Source organism: Ambystoma mexicanum, chromosome 6q, assembly GCF_040938575.1.
Source record: "Ambystoma mexicanum isolate Mex_15411 chromosome 6q, UKY_AmexF1_1, whole genome shotgun sequence".
NCBI lineage: Eukaryota > Metazoa > Chordata > Amphibia > Caudata > Ambystomatidae > Ambystoma > Ambystoma mexicanum.
The window spans coordinates 711,367,192-711,389,846 of record NC_090937.1 but is presented as its reverse complement, the minus strand read 5'-3'; the positions used below and the strand labels follow the sequence as shown (position 1 = coordinate 711,389,846).

Genomic DNA, 22,655 nt, shown 5'->3' with positions numbered 1-22,655 from the left:
GATGGAGGTTGCATAGCTCTCAACTCACCTGCCCTGAAACAGCTGCATTGTTACATGTCTCCCCTGTTGGGAGGCATGGTATTGCCCAAGTGTGTTGTTGTGATCACGTGGGGAACCACGTGACCAAGTTAATAAAGTGAACGAGCCGCATCCGGCTCGGCAGTCCAGACCGACGAGACTCCATGGTGTGTGTGTGTTTTGTTAGCGCCATGCTGGCGCCTCACCACGTGTGCTGGGCCCGAGGACGGGGCCCAGCTCCAGGACGGTGCCCCTGCCACGCAACGCCGTCCGGACGGTGCCCCTGCAGGGCAACACCATCCCTGTGTGTTCCCCTGGCCCTGTGAGTTGGACCAGGGTGGCAACCCAAGCCTGGGTGCCCCCCAGAGCCGGGGCCGCGGTAAGCCGGTTGCCACCCGGCCATGTGCGGGGCTCCGGTGTCCCTGAAGCGGGTGAGATGAACCCTCACCGCTAATCTAGCGGCGTGATCGCCGCACCTGTGTGTGCACCGTCGGGTGCCACCCGACCCGAGTATGGGGCTGCCTGATGATCCGGAGTAGCCCCCAACAATGGCAAAGAGGAACGGGCCTCGCGTGCCCTGAAGACGTCGCAGTGTGGCGGGCCCATCTACATCTGGGCCCGCGTTGAGGAACTTTCATGCCGGGCCCAACACCAACTGGGCCCGCAGGAGGATGGAGACATGGTGGGCAGCTGTCTGCCCGTCCCCTGAGGGGGACGGAAGAGGTCCGCGGCGTCGGCCGCGTGGGTGGCTGCACCCCTCCCCCACCTGCAAGCCGCGGTGGGGAGGAGCGGCAAACATCGCCGCAAAAGGACAGAGGGTGGCAGGCCTAAGTCCAACCGGGCCCGCAAGAAGACAACGAGGATGCGGGCCCAAATCCAACGGGGCCCGCAGCGGCAATGAGGAGGATGCTGCCTCCGCCGCCCGGAGAGGAGGAGGGTCCTCTCCGTGAGGGGAATGGGGCCCCCACAAAGAAACGCAAACGGCCGGGGCCGCAGTGAGACTCCAGGTGGCTCCCCCACAACCCCCCTTCCAGGAAGAGTTGAGCGGCACCCGCCGCAGTGGTGAGGTGGGCTGCCCCTCCACCGCGACCTGGCCACGACGCATGCTGCCGGAGTCTGCCGCAGAGGAGGAGGGTTGAAAGGTGGGGCTGTTCGGCGGCCCCGACAGAGGAGCGGCATCGGCCGCCGCACAGAATTGGGGCAGGGGCCGCCCAAGAGCTGATGCGGCCCCCAACGGAAGGCGGGGATTAATCAGCTCGGCCCGCGGGGGGGTGGAAAGGAACAATGGAGGGGCTGCCCCTTCCCCGCCTGTGAGCCGCGCGGAGGAGGAGCGGTGAACATCGCTGCATCATTGTGCAGCGGGCCCAGTTCCAACTGGGCCCGCAAAGGAGCTTCCCGCCCCGTGTGGGGGTGAACCTGCAGCGTCGCTGCACCGTAAGGTGGGCTGTCTGCCCCCCCAACAGAAGGAAAGCACGCGGCAGTGCCCCTCAAGAACATGGGCCTGCCGTGCAAAAAAAAAAAGGGGAAACGAGAATGCAGGCCCAAATACACCTGGGCCTGCAAAAGTAACAATGGAGGGAGCGTCGCCCAACAAGTCTGGTGCTGCTGCCCCCGTGTGGAGGGAGATCTGCGGTGTTGGATGCCATGAGGTGCCTGGCAACCCTGGGCCGCAGCAAGGTGAGGCAGGCCCGACTTCCACTGGGGCGCGATGGGAAGATGGATGCGAGTTGCCTGCCCAGGCCCCTGCAAGGAGGAACAGGGTTTTTCTGCCACCCTGCCACGATCTCCTCTCCAGGCTATGGACCTGACCGATGTGGCCCCTGGGCCTCCCCAGGTGCGGCTTTGCCGGTTGTGTGACTGTGTAGTGACTGTCCTAAACGAACTCTGGTGAGGATACAAGCTGGTTTCCAGCGACTCCACGAGTGCGGAGGATGGACATCATAATTGACATTCCCCTGAAGACTGTGAGCCTGCAGACACGGACTTGCTTAAAATGGCCCAGTGGGGAGCAATGTCGTGTGGTGCACACCTGTAGACGTGGAGTGCTTTATGTTGTGCCAGTAGCTCTCAGTGTTGCCGTTCAGTGACATGAGAGCCACTCACCCAGGTTAAGGGTGTGTAAATTAGTAGAGTGGCTCAAGTAGTAGTAAGGGTGGTTATGTTGGGACCTTGGGGTTTTTGTTTTATTGTTATGAAAAAGGAGGAGTGTTACATGTCTCCCCTGTTGGGAGGCATGGTATCACCCAAGTGTGTTGTTGTGATCACGTGGGGAACCACGTGACCAAGTTAATAAAGTGAACGAGCTGCTTCCGGCTCGGCAGTCCAGACCAACGAGATGGTGTGGTGTGTGTGTTTTGTTACCGCCATGCTGGCGCCTCACCACGTGTGCTGGGCCCAGCTCCAGGACGGTGCCCCTGCCGGGCAACGCCGTCCGGATGGTGCCCCTGCCAGGCAACCCCGTCCCTGTGTGTTCCCCTGGCCCTGTGAGTCGGGCCAGAGTGGCGACCCCGGCTTGGGTGCCCCCCAGAGCCGGTGCCGCGGTAAGCCTGTTGCCACCCGGCCATGTGCGGAGCTCCGGTGTCCCCGGAGCGGGTGGGATGAACCCCCACCCCTAATCTAGCAGCGTGATCGCTGCACCTGTGTGTGCACCGTCTCGTGTCACCCGACCAGAGTATGGGGCTGCCCGGTGATCCGGAGTAGCCCCCAACATGCATCACCTGCCAAGTCCGGGTCCCTCACGTGCCGATTCACTTCTATGGGCTCTCACCCGCCCAAAAAAAAATCGGGTGTTTCCACCCACCTTGGTGACAAAAAAGGTTGGGAGCTATGAGGTTGGGAACCTCACAAATAATGACTGTGACGAGGAAGGGTGTGACTAGGAGTAATGAGGATTACTGGTACGTAACCGGGTCAAGTATGACCTATAGGCGATGGGAGATGTTATAACTGCTGGTTCGAATGGAAGGGTTCCTCTCGCGGAGGGTGGGGCATCAAAAGTACTGTGACGTGGAAGAGTAGGACTAGGCATAATGAGGATAATCAGCAATTAAACTAAGCATCTGCTACTTACATTGTTCTAATAAATACTTATATTAGAATTCTGTATTAGACGCACATGGTTCTACTTTACTTCTATGTTACCTTTGTGATGACCTGCGGTGCTATTAGAATCCACCTTCTATTTCCATTCTAAAGGAACCAGGACTTTAAATTGCAATGCCGCACTGACGTTAGCAACCCTGGCGGCCATCTTGGACTCGTTTTGGGTTTTAGAAATAACCAACCTCCCAACTCCCCGAAAATATAATATTGTCTAAATGTTATAAGGTGTTGGATATCCGGTCTGCCATTATTTGACTAGCTTTGCCCGGTGGAAGGTCTCCACTTAAAAAGAATAGGAACAGTAATCGCAATGTTGCACCCTTAGAAAAATTGTCAGTACACAAGCAGCGTATTGGATGAGGTTTAGAATGAGCTAGCGTCTCTCCCCACAATGTATTTAATATCCGGCGTACATACAGAACCTTGCAATAAAATCCCACTGCTGTGGGGGACGAGTCCGCGGTTTTCAGTACTACTCGCCCACTTCTGATCGCGTTATTGTGGAGAGTTTAACTCGCGAAGCTCGTGCTCAATCAGAGACATCGAGTGTATTTCGTAAACAACCGCATTTATACTTATGTTGTTTATGTGCCTAAGCCAGGGGACAGAGATCGCAGCAATCGTGCCTGTAGAGTAAACGTCAGTTGTGACTCCTCCCCTTCTCCGTTTGCGAGCCTCTGCATAGGGCAGAGCGTCCGCTCCGACTCCTGCGGCCCCTCCTCGGTTTCCTTTTCAGTGAGCGTGCTCGCCTTCTCCAAGGCAATACAGTTCCCAGAGTGCAACCTGGCCACGAAAGTGAAAATAAACTTTGCTGCTTGTGTTTCCTTGCACAGCGCGTGTCACCTCCTCCTCCCCTGCCTTTTCCTCATTCCTGGCTAGGCAGCGGCAGGCAGGTGCTGTCAGTGCTTGTTTGGGAGCAGAGATCACAACGACTGGCGAGGGGATGAGACAGAAGGTGCTCCGGGCCGCCCCCAGCTGCCCATGTAACTAGCAGGCGGATGCGAGCCGGCTAAGCGGCCGTACGCAGCGATCGGACATGGGAGGCAGAAGCACCCAGTAGACCCATGCGGATCAGCGACCTCTGAAGCCCCGTGCCGGCAAAGGCGCAAATGGAGGCTGCAGCGGCTCCCGGTGCTACCCGGGAGGTAGCAGGAGGAGGCAGGAAAGAGCAGCGGGCGGGGGAAGCGCAGATGGACCAGTATCTAGCCTCCTTGGGGCTCTACCGGAAGAAGGTTGCCAAAGACGGCTCCTGTCTTTTCAGGGCTGTAGCTGAGCAGGTAAAACCCTACTTCATCTTGTAGTGCTGCAACGGTGTTTTGATGGATGCCGGCATCTATGTCTCCTTGTGATGGTGCACTCTCCGTGCAGTACCAGGAGAGCCCTTGAGTGAACCAGATGTACCGCCCAATGTTTTTGATTAAGTAAACACCCCCCCCCCACCAGGTCATCATGGGCGGAAGATTGGCATCCTCAATCCAGCTTGTCTACTTTATTTAAATGAATGGGCAATGGTTAATGCATATCTGAAAATGGAAAAGTGATCTACATTCTCACATAGTTCCTTTACATTCTATCCTCTTATCCGTTTATGTCTCTACCACCTATTTTGGTTGAACGTTAATTCCTGACCGCTTCAGCTATGACAGATTTGTTCTAGTTGGTCACATAACTACTATTCGCACTGAAAAACCAGACTTGCCTCAATACCCCTACCATTATACAGTGACAACCTACAACAAATAAGGTCTAGCTGGGTACCATCCAGTCTCCTGCAATAGCACTCTTTCATGAGCACCCGCCTATATGCCTGACCTCTTGGGCTGCTTACTGGAGCCTAGCCAGCCATCCTAAATCCTAATTTTGGCCAACTGCACACACGTGTCTTTCAAGTTATGGGCGTTACTACTACAAAGCGTGTTGAGGCCATACAAATGGGAAAATGCGTTATATAAATGACAACTACAACACTACATAATTTGGTCCCTGAGTATACTTACATCATGCATTTTTCCCATTTGTCATATTTCACTACATTTGGTGCACTGTTCACTTCTTCCACCATATTTAATCTTGCTATGCAACCCTTAGGAATGTCAAATTCATTGAATCATTTGTGATAAAAAAAAAATGTATACCTTTTTGGTGCTGTTTGCGTGGGCTACCTGCTGGTCTTAATTTCGGCGCTGTCACATCTGCACAAGCTTTGTTCAACCCGCCGTTGGGGGTGTTCCAGCATCTTTAATTTGAAAGCCAACTTGAGTAAGCCAAGCGCTCTTACGTTATGTATTCTCATCCTGCCACTTGACCTTATTTGATGACTTTTGTTTGATGACTTAAATATTAAGCAAACTGACATAGGGTTCTCATACCTAGGTACTTGAGTGTTCTGTGTCATTAAGTTGGTTGCGCATAAATGTTAACTGGATTGTATGCATAAGGGTAAACGTCAGCTTACTTTGTGGGGCAAGATACCCTCTATAACGATGACATTGCTTCCAATGGTGTTCTACGTATACCCCCACCCCCTCCAAAAGGATGGCAGACTCCATGGAAATTTTGTCTAAGACGTTTTATGGGACAGTAAATTGAAGGGGCATGCCTGTGCATGTTCCCCAAAAGAGAGTCAACTAAGGAGGGTGTAGTTACCCGTCTGTTAGACGTTATCGCACAGACTTTTTCCCTGAGATGTCATGGGAATTGGCTTGCCATACTCGGTCGCAAGAACAGGTGGGTCTGTATAGAAAGGGCCTGCTCTAGTTGCCTGCTGGACCCAAACCATGTACATGAATTTGGGGATAGGAAGATGGGCTACTATGTTAAGTACATTTTTCTGTTGTGTCTGGCCTTGATAAGTGTCCATTTTCTTTCTTTCTCAATCTGCAATAAACTGTAGAAGTAACACTGCCGTTATACTGTAGATGAAGCACTGCAGCCTTCGGGACATGATATACTGCAGTTATGATAGTAAAGACTATAGTTTAAACTCACATATTTACTATAACAGGGTTTGAAATTAAAATTCGATGAACAGGAGCTAAAACCAGCTCCTGGGTGCCAGGCATCAACCAGTAGACAGGAACTAGCGCTGGGGAACCAGGACTGAGTAAACGGCACACAGCAAATCTAACTTTTACAGGAGAGGCAAACTTTTAACTTTTTACCCATTATGCTATCATCCATTATATGTAAATGTTATCGATGTGTCCTAATTCGTCCTTTCCAACATTCTCAAACACTCGAAGTTGATGTTACATATGCATGTTTCTAAGGCACTAGTTGCCCTGGGGAGCCAAAAGTACCCTGGTAACTGTTGGTTTTAAGCTAACCAGGCTCATGTAGGGTAAATAGCTCCCAGCAATTTCGAACCCTGCTGTAGTAAATGGCCTATAGAAACTGATTTTTATGTTTATACGCTAACATTTTTACTGTAGTAAATCTACTGCAAAACCATTATACAAAATGATGGGCTCACTGAGATGTTACGCATAGGAAGAGTGTACAAAACATTGATTGTTTGCGGATGGCATGGTTCTTCTCTTGTCTGATTCAGTGACATGAGGTCCTATCAGATATTTATTTATTTTAAGGCCTTTCTATAGCACGTAACCTTGCCAGGTAGTGTGCAGTATTCACTGCATCTGGGTGCAGATAAAAGGGTTTGATGGTGAGAGAGAGACTCAGCAGCACAGTAGGAACATTAAACAAATGATTGACTTTTACCAAAACCGGACAGTGCGCTGGCCATACAGAGATTTAGGGGAAGATTGATTTGCATATGGTCTTTCCCATTCTGTAATGGCTTGGCAGGCGAAGAACAGTGGTCTGGAGGGTTGCCCAGAGCAATGCCAGTGGTTAAGATTCATTCTAAACCTTCCAGCCATCACCTCTTTGTTTTTGTTTTTAAGATTGTTCCACAGGCTGGGACTGATTACAGAGAAGCGTCTGCCCCCTTGGGATTTGCGCCAAAGAGAGGGGGGGCGGGGATACAAGCAAGCAACCGTGCATATGAGGATCAGTGATCTCTGGGTGGTGAGGATGAATCCTAGAGATAAGGTACTCGGGCACCGTACTTTGGACTCGCTTGAATATTGAGCAGAGGATCTTGAAAATGGTGAGTTGGTTGGCAGATAAGGCAGTTTAGTGCTTGCCTAAAAGTAGAGATGGGGAAACAATTTGAGGAGTTTGAAAACAAGTTGAACAGCTGAATTTTTGATGTTTTGGACAGGCCGCGTATGAAGTGTTTGCATAGTCCAATTGAGACATAATCAAAGAGCCAGCTTTTTCATAAGGGAGCAACGACGAAGCATCCTGTGACAAAATTAGGAGAATCCGGTGACTTGATTGTTTTGTGGAGTTAGCTTTAACCCAGAGACCCAAATTACCCCAGATCCTTTACCCTCTTGGCAAAGGTTGTGGGCAGCCCAAAGGGCAGTGGGGAAAGAGTTAATTTTGATGGTCGTTCAGCAGGTGTTTAGGTCCTATCAGCATTATTTATTTCCTGGAAGGGTTCAGTTTAAGTTTGTTGTCGGACACCCATTGCTTAACTTCTTTCAGACACCACTGAAGATGCAGAAAGCTCTCTAGACTTTACTTAAAAGGTGCGTGTTGTTGGTGGAGCAATGAAATCTGGCCTTAAGGTTACAAAGAAATTCTTCCACAGTTAAAAATAAATATTAATGAAAAGGGGCGAGATTGGAGACCCTTTGAGTCTCTGTGCTGTCAATTGAGGCCTAATTCAAGACGAAGGGGCCACTCTTTACTGCTTGCGATCTTCCAGTCAAGGGCACAGCTTGATAATCCAACTATTTGTTAACCGAGACAGCGCAACATAGTGGTCCACCATATCAGAGGTAGTTGACAGGCCTAAAATTACCAATAGGGAAAGGTGGCCCATATCGGAGTAAATTAGCACATCATCCCGAATGGAGACCAGTGCGCTTTCTGTTCCATGGTAGGGACTGAGCCCGAATTGTAAGGTGTCTAAGATTCGATTGCTTTCCACGATACTTTGCAGTTGGTATATCAACAACTTCTCTAAAATGTTGGTCATCCAGGCAGGGCAAGCCGGCTGTTGTTCGATAATTACTTGGCATGACACCGCCAAAGGAAGCTTTCTTTTGAGGAACGATTCACGAATCGTAATGACCTCTGCATCTCGCCATATATTGATTTATACACATTTTTTTTTTCTGGTATTAAATTTGACCAATCGTAATGACATCTGCATCTCACCATATATTCATTCGTGTATACAACTTTTTTTATGGTCTTTGTAGAATTACTTTTATTTGAAACGATTCATATCTGTGAACCACACCTTTTCACCTCGGACATTTTGTGATGATGTAATCTGCAGCACGAGGTAAAGTGCCCTGGCAGCAATAAATAATTGAACACGCCCCTGCTTCTGACATCCACTCTGCAACTCCCCTGGTCATGGCGTTAGTGCACGACACAGCCAAACATAATGTGTACGCATTTACGTAATCACGTTTTTCCTTTCTCTCAAATGCAAGAGACACTCATGCAATGCCTAAGCACATGCATTTTTTTTTTCCACTGGCTTCGGACACAAACATAATTTTACATTATTATTGTATGCAGAATTTTACCAAAAGAGTTGAGACGTTAACTATATCGCTATGGTTTGTAACACAAATGTAATGGTGAAATGCATGGATGGGAGTCATTTAAACGGTATATGGGTCATCACAATAACAAGCAAATCTAATTTTTTTTTAAACAACCTTAGTTTGAAAACTAAATCGACACAGTTCCAAGAACATATGCCCAATTAAACAGTAAACGTTTCTTGTATGCCAGCTCCTCATTTTAATATTTGTCATGTGAATTAGTTCCCTCCGAAAGCGATGCAGAATTTCCAGTTTGTATGCCAAATGTCTCAGTTCGAGATCTCTTTGAGAATCTTACTTTTAAATCTTTGCCGATGCAGCTTTCAAAAGTTGTAATTTGCAGTGCTGGATAGGCCTATATGCAAATCCATCTCTCTCAACTGTTTGTGTTTCCATTTTATGGCTCCCGAATAAGATCCCATTGACGTTTAAGGCCATGCAAAGGCGGGGGAGTTGCCTGATTACCTGGCATCTGATAACCCTAAACTCGCATGTTTTGGAGGTTATGCCAAATCTTCTTTTTTCATAGTATGGATAGCGATGCCTGCCCTTCTGTCTTCCCACATGATGCTTAAGATCTGACCGTTGGAGTTTTGCATTCACGTGTTGGCTGTAGGCACAGTCAGCTGGAATAGAAGTTCATGCCAATGAGAGGTTACGCAGATGCATGTTAGTAATAAGGAAAATGTTATTATTCTGCCCTTATAAATAGACGTTAAACTATTAGCTGTTTTGTTTAACACGTCAAATGCATTAAATATAGTGTTTATTTTAATAATACTAAAAAGCTTACAGTACTCTTGCCACGTCTGTGCTCTAGCAAATCCCCAACTGAATGGTTAAACCGTTGCATCGTAGAATGCAATATGCTTGTTTTAAAACTAAGAAAGCCTTATTCTAAATCGATAGGTTGAGACTTTTTATATGGTTTCATGCGACTTACGTGCATTTTAGAGAGAATCTTTGAGTAATTGTAATTGGTTTTTTATAATGCGCTTAATACCCAGAGGTTTCTAAGCGCAGACTTGGGAATCGAACCTGTGTTGCTCTGCGTGGCCTTGCTTTCAAGTCGAGTGCGTTACCCAGGAGCTATCCTCCCAGGACAACCGAGTGATGGTCATCAATGGCTGCATATGGACTTTTTTTTTTCTTTAAACTTCAAGTTTTACAGGCTGACATTCCTAACTAATAGCAATTGTATCTACATTTTGCTTCTGCCTATTTTAATAATTGTATGTACACTGACAATTATATCCTATTTGCCAAACCATTCCCTAATAACAATTTTATATTGAAAACATTTTTTATTCCATGCAGTAGTTAAAATTTGACAGAGAAGGGGGAGCCCCCTTCTCAAAAATAGTTAGTATATCACCCATGGTGCATTGCAGAATCATGGTTTTCAGAAATGAAAAAGCTGCCATCTTGTTTTTATCTCGATGCGACAGATGACCTCCGGCTTTAGCCAAGGATATGGGGGGAAAAAACGCAGGAAAAATGCTATTTGCATGTCAAAAACATGCAAAGGCAATAAGGCTAGAGTTGGGGGGGTGGGGTTGGTTAGAGGGCACCAAGTGTAATTTGGGAGTTGAGGGGTTCTAGGCACTAAAATAGTGACACACAGCTTTATGTAACGAATAGCCGACATCTCAAAGCAAACTTAATCTCAGAAAGAGCATGTGTTGTGGGGGCGAAGTGAGAGGGCTGGGGAGGTGAGCATGCCATCTGGGGAGTTGAGGAGCTGATACAGATGAGGGGGCGCTTGGTGAGGGCCTGGAGGTTAGGGGGGGCAAGAAAGCATTTCTTTCCCCTGCCTTTTTTCCGATATTTTCAGCTATTGTCGAGGCTATAAAAGTCTACGCATAGCCGAGGGTATGTGTAGTTCAGTACCCGTGGTTAGATTTTTGTGCATTTTAAAAAAAAAACATTTTTTGGCAAAGATATTTTTACAGGCTATGGTGATGTGTGAAATATGATATGGCATTTATAATGTGCCTGTACAAGTGTTTCTAGGCACCACAAGATGGGGGGGGGGCATAGGGAGGACAAGTCAAACAATCCTACTAGGCCTTGTGGCATTCGGATCATGATCATGCAAGTGCCACAATAGGAGGGTGGGGGCTAAGTGCAAGGGAGAGGAAAAAGGTAAGTGCGAATAGGGCAGCATGGCTCTGAGTAAGTACTGCCAGGGCAGCGTGGGTCCAGGTATGTGCAGGGGGGTTTAGGGTTTACGGTTACAACTCCTAGTGCTTTTATGCCAAGAGGCAGTGCAAGGAAGACTGGTTGTGGAGGAGCCTGGTATGCAGTGGGACTCTGAGGGAACCAAGCAACCAGTCGGCGTGGCTGACAGGTAAGTTAGCAAGGGAGCGAGCGAGAGAGAAGGCAGATGAGAAAAGGAGGGTCTTGAGCTGCTTCTGGAACTTCAGGTGGTCCAGCTCAAGTCTGAGGGGGGCAGGGAGGCCATTCCAGAGGGAGACACCTGCAGAGGAGAGAGATCTTCCCCCTGCTCTTTGTCTAGAGAAGCGTCTCCAACTCAGAGTTGGAGGTAGCTGAGCGAAGGGCTCTAGAAGGAAGGTAATTCGGAAGAGACAGTTGGATGTAGAGCATGCCCTGGCCCCAGAAAGCCTTGTGGACGATGTAGAGAGTCTTGAACTTCATCTTTGCAGCCACCGGGAGCCATTGGAGAGATTTCAGGGCTGGAGAGATACGGTTCCTGGGATTGGGGCCAAGCATAAGTCTTGTTCTGGATTAGTGGCAAAGACTAGAGGTAGGCAGATTGAGTCTGTTGCAGTAGTCCATCCTGGAGAGAGCCAGGGCTCTGGAGACAGTGAGCTTCTGGGGGACAGTGAAGAAAGTTAGAATACCTCTGGGTGCACCTGGAAATGGACCTTTTTGAGGAGATGTGAGGAGAGAAGGAGAGGATGAAGCCGAAGAGGACACCAAGGTTTTTTGCCTCACAGGAAGGCGAGGGTAGAGGACCCAAGCAGGGCGGCCAGAGTGAGGGAGGGAGGGGAAGCGGGAGCAGAGGTCCCAATGAGAAGGATCTCCATCTTTCTAGGATTAAGGCAAAGATCATTGGAGGCGCACCATTCCTAAATTGCGGATAGACAGTCAGGAATGAGCGAGGGAGGAGAGGAGGCTGAGGGAAGCCTGAACGGAGCAGAGTGTTGTCCGCATAACCCTGAAATTTAGAAGAGGAGGTGGGCCAAAGGGCCCAGATAGATATTGAAGAGCCAAGGTGAGAGGAAGAGCCAGGGTGAGCTCACTAAATGTCAGAGATTGCTCCCATTCCTTGGTCTGTCCACCACAGCATTAAATTTGACATTAACACCTCCAAAGGACCCCCCCACCCTCCATGTCGGGTGCTCCCCTTCCTGCCACACTCGACAAATTCCAAATTGCTCACTAAGGAAAACCTCACTCAACACCCCCCACCCCTTTAGCAATGACCCCACTGTACTTACTAACGACTTTAAAAAGAGCATCACTCAAGCCATAGACATTGTAGCTCCACTCACCCTCAAAAAAGCAAAGAAAGTTAAACATGCTAACGCCTGGTTTACCCAGGAGCTCCTACAGTTGCGCACAAAGAAGAGAGCTGCACATACTTCTTTTTTGGAAGAACAACCCCAAAGACTCCACTAAAGCTACTTTCAAGGTCCTATCCACTGAATATAAGACAGCCATTATCAAGGCCAAAGCCCTATCCTTCAACACAAGGATAGCTAATGCCAAATCTGCTACTAAAGACATGTTTGCCATTTTCAGAGAGCTTGAGACCCCCACCTCCCCTCCTCGAACTCTTGCTAAAGACGAGGCTTGGTGCAACAAAATTCAATCGGCCATGCTCGAGAAACTGGACACCTTGCACTCCAAGATCCTGGCCCACCAAAGGGCTCTTATCAATATCATATCCAAGAGCCACAGCTCACCTTCACCAGCCACCGACACCAACCAACCCCCCCCTTTTTGAATTTAAGGACATGGCTGAATCTGAAGTCATTGCCCTCCTTAGGTCTATCAAACCGTCTAACTGCAAAGGGGATGCCTGCCCTGCACAGGTCATAAAGGACTGTGCAACCCCCCCCCCTTGTACCTTTTAACACCGCCTTCATCAACGCCTCTTTCCAGTCTGGCCACGTCCCAGCTGGACTTAAGGAAGCGTGGGTCTGACCACTCCTTAAAAAAAACCCACCCTAGACCCATCGGTCCCAGGGAATTACAGACCTATCACCACTGTCCCATTCTTACTAATAATTGTGGACAAGGCAGCTTACCTGCAAGTGCAAAAGTTCCTGGAGGACAACCACCTCCTTGTGCTTCGGCAATCCGGCTTCCGGCCGCAACATGGTACAGACGGCCCTCCTTGACCTCAAAAATCAGATGGACGATCTTAGAGATGCAGGCAAACCGGCACTACTTCTCCGTCTGGACCTATCTGCTGCCTTTGACCTTGTTGACCATAAGACCCTTTGCCACCATCTCGCCACCGCAGCCAATTTCTCCCCCTGGGCCTGTAAATGGATAACCTCCTTTCTACAGGAAAGAGTAATGAAGGTTTTTTCCGACACAGCCTCTGCCAATCCCAGCCTCATCCAGTGCGGCGTCCTGCAAGGGTCCTGCATTGCGCCACCCCCTACAATCTCTTCACGAGGCCCCTCTTCAAAATCCTGGACGCCCTGGCATCTCATATACCAACTATGCTGATGACACTCAGGTGCTCATCCCCCACCCTCCCCCTCTCGGGTGATTACATGTCCGACCTTAACACCCTTAACTCTATATATGCCACAATCCAATCCTGGATGGCAGAAAACTGGTAATGCCTCAATACTGAGAAAATCGAACTTCTGCTTATTGGATCCCCGTCCACCTTGGACAGGCTGGACAAGCAATACAGCTCCTTCACCGATGACAACATCCCCATCTTAGTCTCTCAAACAGTCAAAACCCTTGGTGTCTACCTGGATCCGAACCTGACTATGGACAGGCAGGTCAATGCCATAGCATCCTCCTCAGCCTACCACTCTAAATTGCTCAATGCTGTGAGGCCCTATCTCTCCCAACAGAACTGCCTCACTATCGTCAAGGCTTGATTACTGCAATGCCTTACTCATAGGAACATCAGGAAAAACCTTGCTAAACTACAATTGGTTAAAAACAATGCCCTTAGGGCCTCCACCGGCATCTCACGCAGGGACCATATCTCTGGTCTCAGAAGACCAGTCCACTGGCTCCCAGTCGAGGAAAGAATCTTCAAACCCCCTTGCCCTGATGCACAAGTGCCTCCATGACATGGCCCCACCTTACCTTGTCCAAAGGATCTCAAAATCCTGCATCACCAGGCCAGCCAGAACAGCATATGCTAACACGATTACTGTTCCCAAAACAAACGAAGCACATGCTCGAGGCACCAGCTTCTCCACCATGGCTGCCACCCATTGGAACACCCTACAACCATACCTTAGGCAAATTGAATCCCATGGTGCCTTTCGTAAGGCCATCAAAAACAAGCTCTTCGTGTAAACCTGCAGGCCCCACGTCTACATCTTAAATGATCTGTGTTATCTTCACTAATTTATGTACCGACTTGTATGTAACCTGTATTTCTAAGACCACTTGTTGGGCGGCTTTGTGTAACCCTTAAATAAGCCGTCTTACGCTCAGTTTTAAAGCGCCCCGATGCCCTTGGGCTGCAGTGCGCTCTACAAATGTAAAAAAATAAATTAAATAAAAATAGTGGCAACTATCTTCAGCTGCTACAGAAGCTAAAAGTAGAATTGGATAGATAATCCCCTATCGTTTTCATGGCTAGGAAGTTTAGCCGCGGTTATGATGGTTATTCCCCCAAGAATTTTATACTACTTCCAGGCTCTCCTGACTCTAGTGCTAAAACCCTTCTTCTGCTCTCTTAATAAAATAGTCTCCGCATACATATGGCTTAATAAACCCTTCCCGGATTGCTATGAATACCCTAAAGGCACCAAGAGACCAGTGGGGATTGGGACGCCCACACTTAAACAAATATTATGAGGCAGCACAGCTACGGGTGGTGAATGGCCAACAGGGGACACACAGAAAATATGGGCTCAACAATACTGGGCAGTGGTGGGAACAACTCTGTCTGGTCTACTGTGGCTAAGAAAGATAAATAGACCACCAAATGTGCACATTAATAAAATCATTGGGCTAACGACTGACATATGGGATTCAGCATTAGCTAAAGAGACTGTTTCTCCGGTCCCATCCCCATTTTCATCATTGTTTCACAATTTTCAGTTTCCTCCAGGAATGGAAAGAGATTAGTTTAGGGCATTTGGAAGCTGGAACCATATTTGGTGGGAATGCCTGATACTCCAATCATTTTGACATGGGGTAATATCACAGATGAGGACAATATTTTAAGGGGTGGACAATATGGATTCTAAGGTATGGCTATGCGGCATGTGCAACCGGTACGCTAAGGCAACTGAGAGGGTACGTGGTGGTCCTTATTGCAGCATGGTTAGTAATTGCACACAAATTCAAACAAAGGCAGGCACCAACAGAACTCGACTGCTTACAAAAGGTATAAAACCTTGTGGCATTAGAATGGGTAATGTATACGATAAAAGGACATTGAGAGACTTTCAACAAGATTGGGGGGTTTTGTTGTCACACCTCCAAGTGACTATATGGTGCAATGGTGCCCACACAAACTGAGAATTCTGGACATATTGTGAACAGGGGTTAAACAGAAGACATTCCATGGTTCAATGGGTAAGGATCCTCTGGCGGAGGGGTGCGGGTAGCTAGGGAGTAGGGTGGGGGGGGGGAGTGGACATGTTTGTTCGCAAAATTCAACAACAACAAAAAGTATATAGTGGGCACAGCCAAAGATTGTGGCCACTAGCCAATAGTGTGCTGAAGTCCATGGCTAGTGCCTGATCTGTGTACACGGTTGAAAGCTGTATCCACTGTTCAAGGCCAAAATCTGTGGTTGGTAGCCTGTTAGTGTTTTAAAATATTCAGTGCTGATTGGTGACGGTTGTGCCCACTGTCCGTAACTGAAGACCATGACTAGTACCCAGTCATGTGTTAAAATATCATGCACACTGACCATGGCTGAGGCTATGCTTCGTGCCAGTTACTGTTGTAATGCAATTAGTAATGTCATCAGTGATTTGATCTGTGATGTCATCATTGTGGTCATAGGCTGCGCAAAAAAGGCACAGTTAAGGTGGCTTTAGCTGAATTTCAGGGGTTTTCTTGCATTAAGTTCTTACCTTAACGTCCCTGCAACTGAAGTTTTTTTCGTTGGAAAAATAAATAAAATATATTCTCTCTCCTCTTCCCTTAGACTTCACAAACCCCATAATTGTCAAACTTGAAAAATTATTGAAGCAAAGTTAACCATTCTATTCTTCTTTTTTAGGTTTCAATGCACAACCCACATTTTAACAGTAACTTCCTGATTGTTTTAAAAATTAACCATTTCAATGCGTAATATAACTGTCATTTGAAGGCCCGACAGTAAGTTGGCGCAGCTGCTGCATAAATCATGGTGTAAGAAGAAAGCAATGCATTTAAGATGTAGTTGACACTAATGTAGTTACTCTCATGTAGACGATGCTATACTGTCCTAAGGTGGGTTAGGAAAACAAAGATAATAGTCACTCTAATCCTCTAGTTCAATGGTTATCTTTCTTGGAAACATGCAGAGGTGTTAGAGGCAGGTTCCCCCATGTTACCAGATTGGTGGAAGAGAGGGGGGCCGTTTGAAGGCTTGTCAGTAACCAAGAGAAGGATTTGCTACTTCCATTCAACTTGTACAAGCCTGACAATTAGTAGACAAGGCAGAATGAGTGGCGTGTATTTGTATTTTATTTATTTGTATAGCGCGCTAGGCCCGAGGGCAACCAGGGTAGGTGTATGTGTGCACATGCTCTTTGGCTTTACAGAGTTTATATTCATGACCGAGTAAAACACCTGTCACACACAACCTTGTAGGACAAGTAATTATTTATACTCTACTGTTGCTTTACCATGTGATTTGCCTTATTTTTCACATAACTCTTTCAATATTACTGCCTCAAATTGTCATGCTTTTAGTTATTGTGTTACATGATAGACTACTGTCTGAAGTTACTATACTTTCCCTAGCCTCCTTTGCTGAAAAGGACAATAATGAATGTTCAAACGTCCTTCAAGGTAAATGGAGTACATTTCAAAATGTTTGCTGGGAACGTTAGCTACATTATGGCTCAGGAATTGTGTTTGTGCACAAGTTGGAACTCTAGAATTCACATATTTGAAACAGCACTAGTTCTAAGGACAAGTAACATGGAACAAAGATGATACTTTACAGTTTATTATTCTACCTGATCACTTAACATCCTTATTTTCTAACAATTAATTTAGCCTTCTACATATATTACACGGCTATGGTATATGAACAAACCACAATTCTTCATTAAATCTAAGACCCGTTGTGGGGGGCGTGGCTTGGACGCCATGTGAAAGGATGTGCCTGAACGGGAGCTCCCGCTGATCCGAACATTATCCGGCTGAATCCGCGCAACGGCCGCTACGATGTGGCATAGACGGTGATGACTGTAAATGCGAAGCTCGGCTGCACATGTGGATGCATTCTCATACGGGATTGTGCAGCGCTTGTGTACTCAGGAGCCGCGTGAAGTTTTTGGGCCGGAGCTTCGCCGGCAGACAAAATGGCTGCCGTCGCTTGATGTTGGGACAAAGGATCGGGGACCGGATTCTGGAGGCGATTCCCTCAGTTCACGTTCAGCGCGATCCAGCGAAAGCAAGCTTGACTGGAGGTAGCCGAAACTGTGTGGCGACGGGGGGACTTAGTGCCCCCAGGTCTGGGGCCTAAGCGAGATCGAAGGGACGCTCCTGATCGAAGATATGACGAGCAAGCTCCTGAGGGCGAAGAATAAACAGCCCACGCTCGACGAATTTGCCAAGACATCGCCTGGCACCGAGGGGACCAGGAGCAAAGAAAAGGCCCAGCCCAAGGAGATGGCCGCAGGAGGAACGAACCAGGAGGTCCTGGCAGCGATCGCAGATCTGAAGGCGACATGGGAGACCAAACTCCAACTTGCGGTGGCCGAACTGAAAACTGCGATGGAACTTCAGGTCGGGGCGGTACAGGAAGACGTGAACCTCCTGAGGCAAGATGTGCGAACCCTGGCCGAGCGCACAGAGACCCTGGAGAAGGAGATGGGCCCGACTGTGGCGGAATGCACCGCGCACAAACGAGAGATCCATGCCCTGGTGCAGAGGGTAGGCAACCTGGAAAGCAGGGCTGAAGAGGCAGAAGGTCGGGCCCGCAGAAACAACATCCGGATTGTGGGCCTACCGGAGGGAGCTGAGGGCCAGAATCCCACAGATTTTATTGAGACTTTGCTGCTGCAGGAGATCACCGGAGGTGCCCTAACGCAGGGATTTGCAGTGGAGAGGGCACACAGGGCCCTGATCAGAAGGCCACCGCCGGGTAATCCGCCCAGGCCCGTGATCGCCAAGATCCTCAACTACAAAGACCGGGAGAAGATTCTGGAACATTTTCGTAAAGGGGGCACCATACGGCGAGGGGAGGCAACCATCTCTGCTTACCCCGACTACACTCTACAAGTGCAGCGCAGTCGGATGAACTTTGGGGCGGTCAAAAGGCGCCTGCGGACGGCCGGTTTCAAGTATATGTTACTCTACCCAGCCAAACTTAAGGTCTTCTTCAAGGCTAAGACGCTGTTTTTCGACACCCCTGAGGAGGCCATGGAATGGCTCGATGCGCAGAACTGCCCTCAGGAGCCTGATGAGCAGATGGCGGACGGAGCAGGGAGAGTTAAGTGAAACAGTGGGCCTGGCGGACTTTGAACATTTGGACTGGAATATAGTCTTTGCCACTTTGTGATGGGGATGCATTTTTTAACTGTTGCGAACATGGTCCGCGAGCGCGGATATAAATGTGTAGGGGGCATCCGAGGGCCGTTTTATTCGTACCCCAGTGTGTGGTTAGGTTAGTCACTGTGTGGGGTGTGACACCCTGTCGGGTTCTCTACGGGGCTCCGTAGAGAACCGAACACGGGGATGCCTGAGATCCAGGGATGGAGCTGGGCGGTTGGTTGGGTTAGGGGGGTGGGGGGTGTTAGTTGTTATGTGAGCCTGGGGAAGAAACTGAGAAGGGATGTAGTCGGGACTGGGGAGAGGCGATCAGACCAGAGGGGGAAGTGGGAGCTACGGATAAATCATGGGAGACCTTAAGGTATTGACATGGAATGTTAGAGGGTTGAATAGCTACCTGAAGCGTAATAAGGTCATGTTGTATTTGAAGAGGCAGAGGATAGACGTGGCCTTGTTACAGGAGACGCATTTGACACGGGATAAACTTGGAATGGTGCGGAGAAAATGGAGGGGGACAGTGGTTGGATCCACATTCTCTGCGTATGCCAGGGGTGTGCTGGTTTGGGTTGCACCACATGTCCCGTTCAAGCTCTTGGGGGAGGTTGTGGAGTCGGACGGGCGGCTGGCTATGGTTCGGGGGATTGTGGAAGGTAGAGTTGTCTGTATCATAAACACTTATGTGCCCAACCAGGACACAGCGACTTACTTCAAGACACTGTGCGCGAGACTCGGTGAAGGGATGGGGAGCACAGTAATCTGGGGTGGAGACTTTAATTGTGTGCTTAACCCCAGGGAGGACAGGTCGGATGACAAAATGGTTAGGCCCAGCCCAGCGGCCAAGGTGTTGCAGTCGCTGCTAGTGGATCTTGGCCTGGTAGACGTGTGGAGAGCGAGACACCCGGGTGGGAGGCAGTATTCGCACTATTCGGCTCCGCACCAACTGCACACGAGGCTCGACTACTTTTTTGCCACTCCAGACATTCTTACGGAGTGTGAACAGATTGACTACAGGGCGAGGGTCCTCTCGGACCACTCGCCCCTAATCATGCATTGGCGGCTGCGCCCCCCACGTGCACGGATTCCAACATGGCGCCTTCGGGCGGAAGCGCTACGGGATCCGGTATTCAAGGAGGACATGAGGGAGGAGATAGTCGCGTACTTTGAGTCGAACACAGGGAGTGTCAAATCGGCTGGTACTTTGTGGGAGGCTTTTAAGGTGGTGATGAGGGGAGTTGCTATCGCGAAGTCCAAGGGATTAATGGGCGGAATCCTGACCGACCTGCGAGAGGCCGAGATCGAGCTGGAAAAAGAATTGGAGAAGGGTGGGACCGATGTGGAAGTAGTTACTGAGCTGCAGCAGCGGTGCACTGGGCATTGGGACAGACTTTGTAACCTGAATTATACGAAGTACATTGAGAGGTTGCATGCGGGTGGGGACAAGACAGGCAGGCTCCTCGCTTGGCTATATAAGAGCGAAACCCCTAGGGCTCCGATCCGATCGGTCATCACTGAAGGGGGTGCGGAGATCGATACGCAAGAAGGGGTAAATGGGGCATTTGCAGAATACTACCAAACACTGTATGAAGATCGGGAAGGGGGGAGCCGAGAGGAGATAGAGGAAGTACTCGGGGATATAGGCCTGCCCAGAATCAGCGATGAAGAGCGAGAGGAGATGGATGCTCCGATCACTCTGGAAGAGCTCAGAGAAATAGTGCGACAGCTGCCCACTTGCAAGGCCCCGGGGGCGGACGGGTTCCCCAGCGAGTTTTATAAGGCGTATGGGGAGGAGGTACTCCCACCCATGCTGGACATGTTTAATGAGGCGTTTGAGCTGGGACAGCTACCAGAATCACTCAGGGAAGCGGTCATAGTGCCACTCCCCAAGCACAATACACCGGGACACGGTTGCGGCTCCTATCGACCCTTGTCAATGCTGAACCAGGACAGCAAGATCCTAACAGCTGTCTTGGCGGCTAGAATGAGGAGAGTGATAGGCAAGCTGATTCACCCTGACCAGACGGGCTATGTCCCGGACAGGAACATTACCCACAACCATAGACGCCTACACAGAGTGGTCGAATGGGGATGTAGCAAAGACGGCGAAATGGCGATAGTGGCGCTGGATGCGGTCAAGGCGTTCGACTCTGTTCGTTGGCCGTGGCTGTTGGCGGCACTGGATCACTTCGGAATGGGGCCAGGGTACAGGAGGTGGGCCGAATTATTATATAGCGCGCCTCTAGCCAGAGTTCGTACGGGGGCAGTAGTGTCGGATAGGTGGCAGTTAGGTAGAGGCACCAGGCAGGGATGTCCTTGGTCCCCAATGTTGTACATCCTGGCCCTTGAGCCCTTGGCAATTTACCTCCGGCAACAGTATGACCCGGTGGGCATAGAGGTGGGGGGGGAGAGCCATCTGATATCCCTGTATGCTGACGATATGCTGTTGTACCTCCAATACCCTGAAGAGAACCTGCAATATGTCTTGGAGGTGATGGAGAGGTTTGCTTGGCTTTCTGGTATAGCGGTCAACCCTCGGAAATCCACCCTGTTCCCGCTGGGCGGCTATGTGGGGATACCGGCTGAGAGGTTGCCAGTGTTGCCAATCCCATGGGCGACAAGCACCTTTCGGTACCTTGGCATAGACGTATATCACACGACCGGGGAGGAACACAGGCACAATACAGAATTGGCAGTGGGGAGGATCGAGAAGTGCATGAGGTTTTGGGAGAAACTACCCTTAGCGATGATGGGCCGGGGTGCTATGCTTAAGATGGTCGTGCTACCTAGGCTGCTGCATTATTTCAATAACATTCCACACATGATACCCAAGGGGTTTTTTGCTAGACTACATGGGGCATGTAGAGATTTCTTGTGGCAGGGCACGCGTAACAGGGTCGCATTGTGGAAATTGCAGAAGGCTTATGAGAAAGGCGGCGTGAGGCTGCCGAACTTTGAGGCCTACTACGTGGCAGCGCAGCTGCAGTACGTGGCCAAGTGGCTTTCGGACGACGAAACCCCGGAACATAGACTGTTGGGAAAGGACTGCTCCCCCTTCTACCTGCGAGAGATTATTTGGGTATCCAGCACATGGATGAGGGGGCGTCCTAAGATGCTAGCGTTGGGCAGGAACATGTGGCGAAGAGCCTGCCGGATGATGGGGGATCCCCTGCCGTGCATGCCGCAGCTGCCGCTGGTGGCCTTGGCAGGGGAAGACGGACAGCTTAGGGCCATCCTGCGAACATACTGGGAGGCAGTGGGGCTGGTCACTTTGGGGGACATTTGGCAGGATGGGGCCTTGGCGGAGTTCGCAGATCTGGAGGCGGAGGCGGGGCTGCATGCGGGGCAATACATGACGTTCCATAGAGTGGTCAGGGAGGTCCGGAGCACTTGGCCCGAGACCGTATTGGCTGACGAGCCGGATGCGACGCTGGAGATTATGTATGACGCATCCGAGGGCGGGCACGAGGTCTCCAGGCTGTACGAGATGCTGATGGCAAAGGTTGGGAAGGATTTGGGGTACCTGAGGTTGGAATGGGAAACAGAGATGGGGGCCCCGATGGCGGATGGGCAGTGGGAGCGCGCCCTGGGGTACCACAAAAAAGTATCGAGGAATGCCAGGTTTAAACAGATACAACTATATATCACGCATAGGGCATACATGACCCCCCTGAGAATTTCCAGATTTCGAGACGCTGGGCGCCAGGCGTGTCCCAAGTGTAACACAGAGAACGCTGATATGATTCACATGTTCTGGGCCTGCCCAGTGATTGCAACCTACTGGAGTGAAGTGGCGCAGAAGCTGGCAGGGAGGGGCATTGTACTTAAGATAGATTCGGCCTGGGCCTGTTTGCTTGGGGGGTACCCCAGGGCGCGCAAGCTTCGGCACGTGGAGAAGCTTAAAGATTTGGCTTACACACTTGCCAAACGCAGAATAGCCATGGGATGGAAGAATTGCCAGAGGCCACGGGTGGAGGTATGGTGGCGTGACCTCCAGAAATGGGCTGC

General features: G+C 49.7%; 1 protein-coding gene across 1 annotated transcript in view; it reads left to right on the top strand.

Moving 5' to 3' along the window:
• The first annotated feature begins 3,851 nt into the window (after nt 1-3,851).
• OTUD4 (OTU deubiquitinase 4) overlaps nt 3,852-22,655 on the top strand; it is a 1,503,132-nt gene continuing 1,484,328 nt past the window's right edge. Inside the window, exon 1 of the mRNA XM_069631220.1 lies at nt 3,852-4,397. Within this exon, the coding sequence (XP_069487321.1) occupies nt 4,230-4,397 (168 nt within the window). The 5' untranslated portion in view covers nt 3,852-4,229. The remainder of the gene's footprint in view (nt 4,398-22,655) is intronic.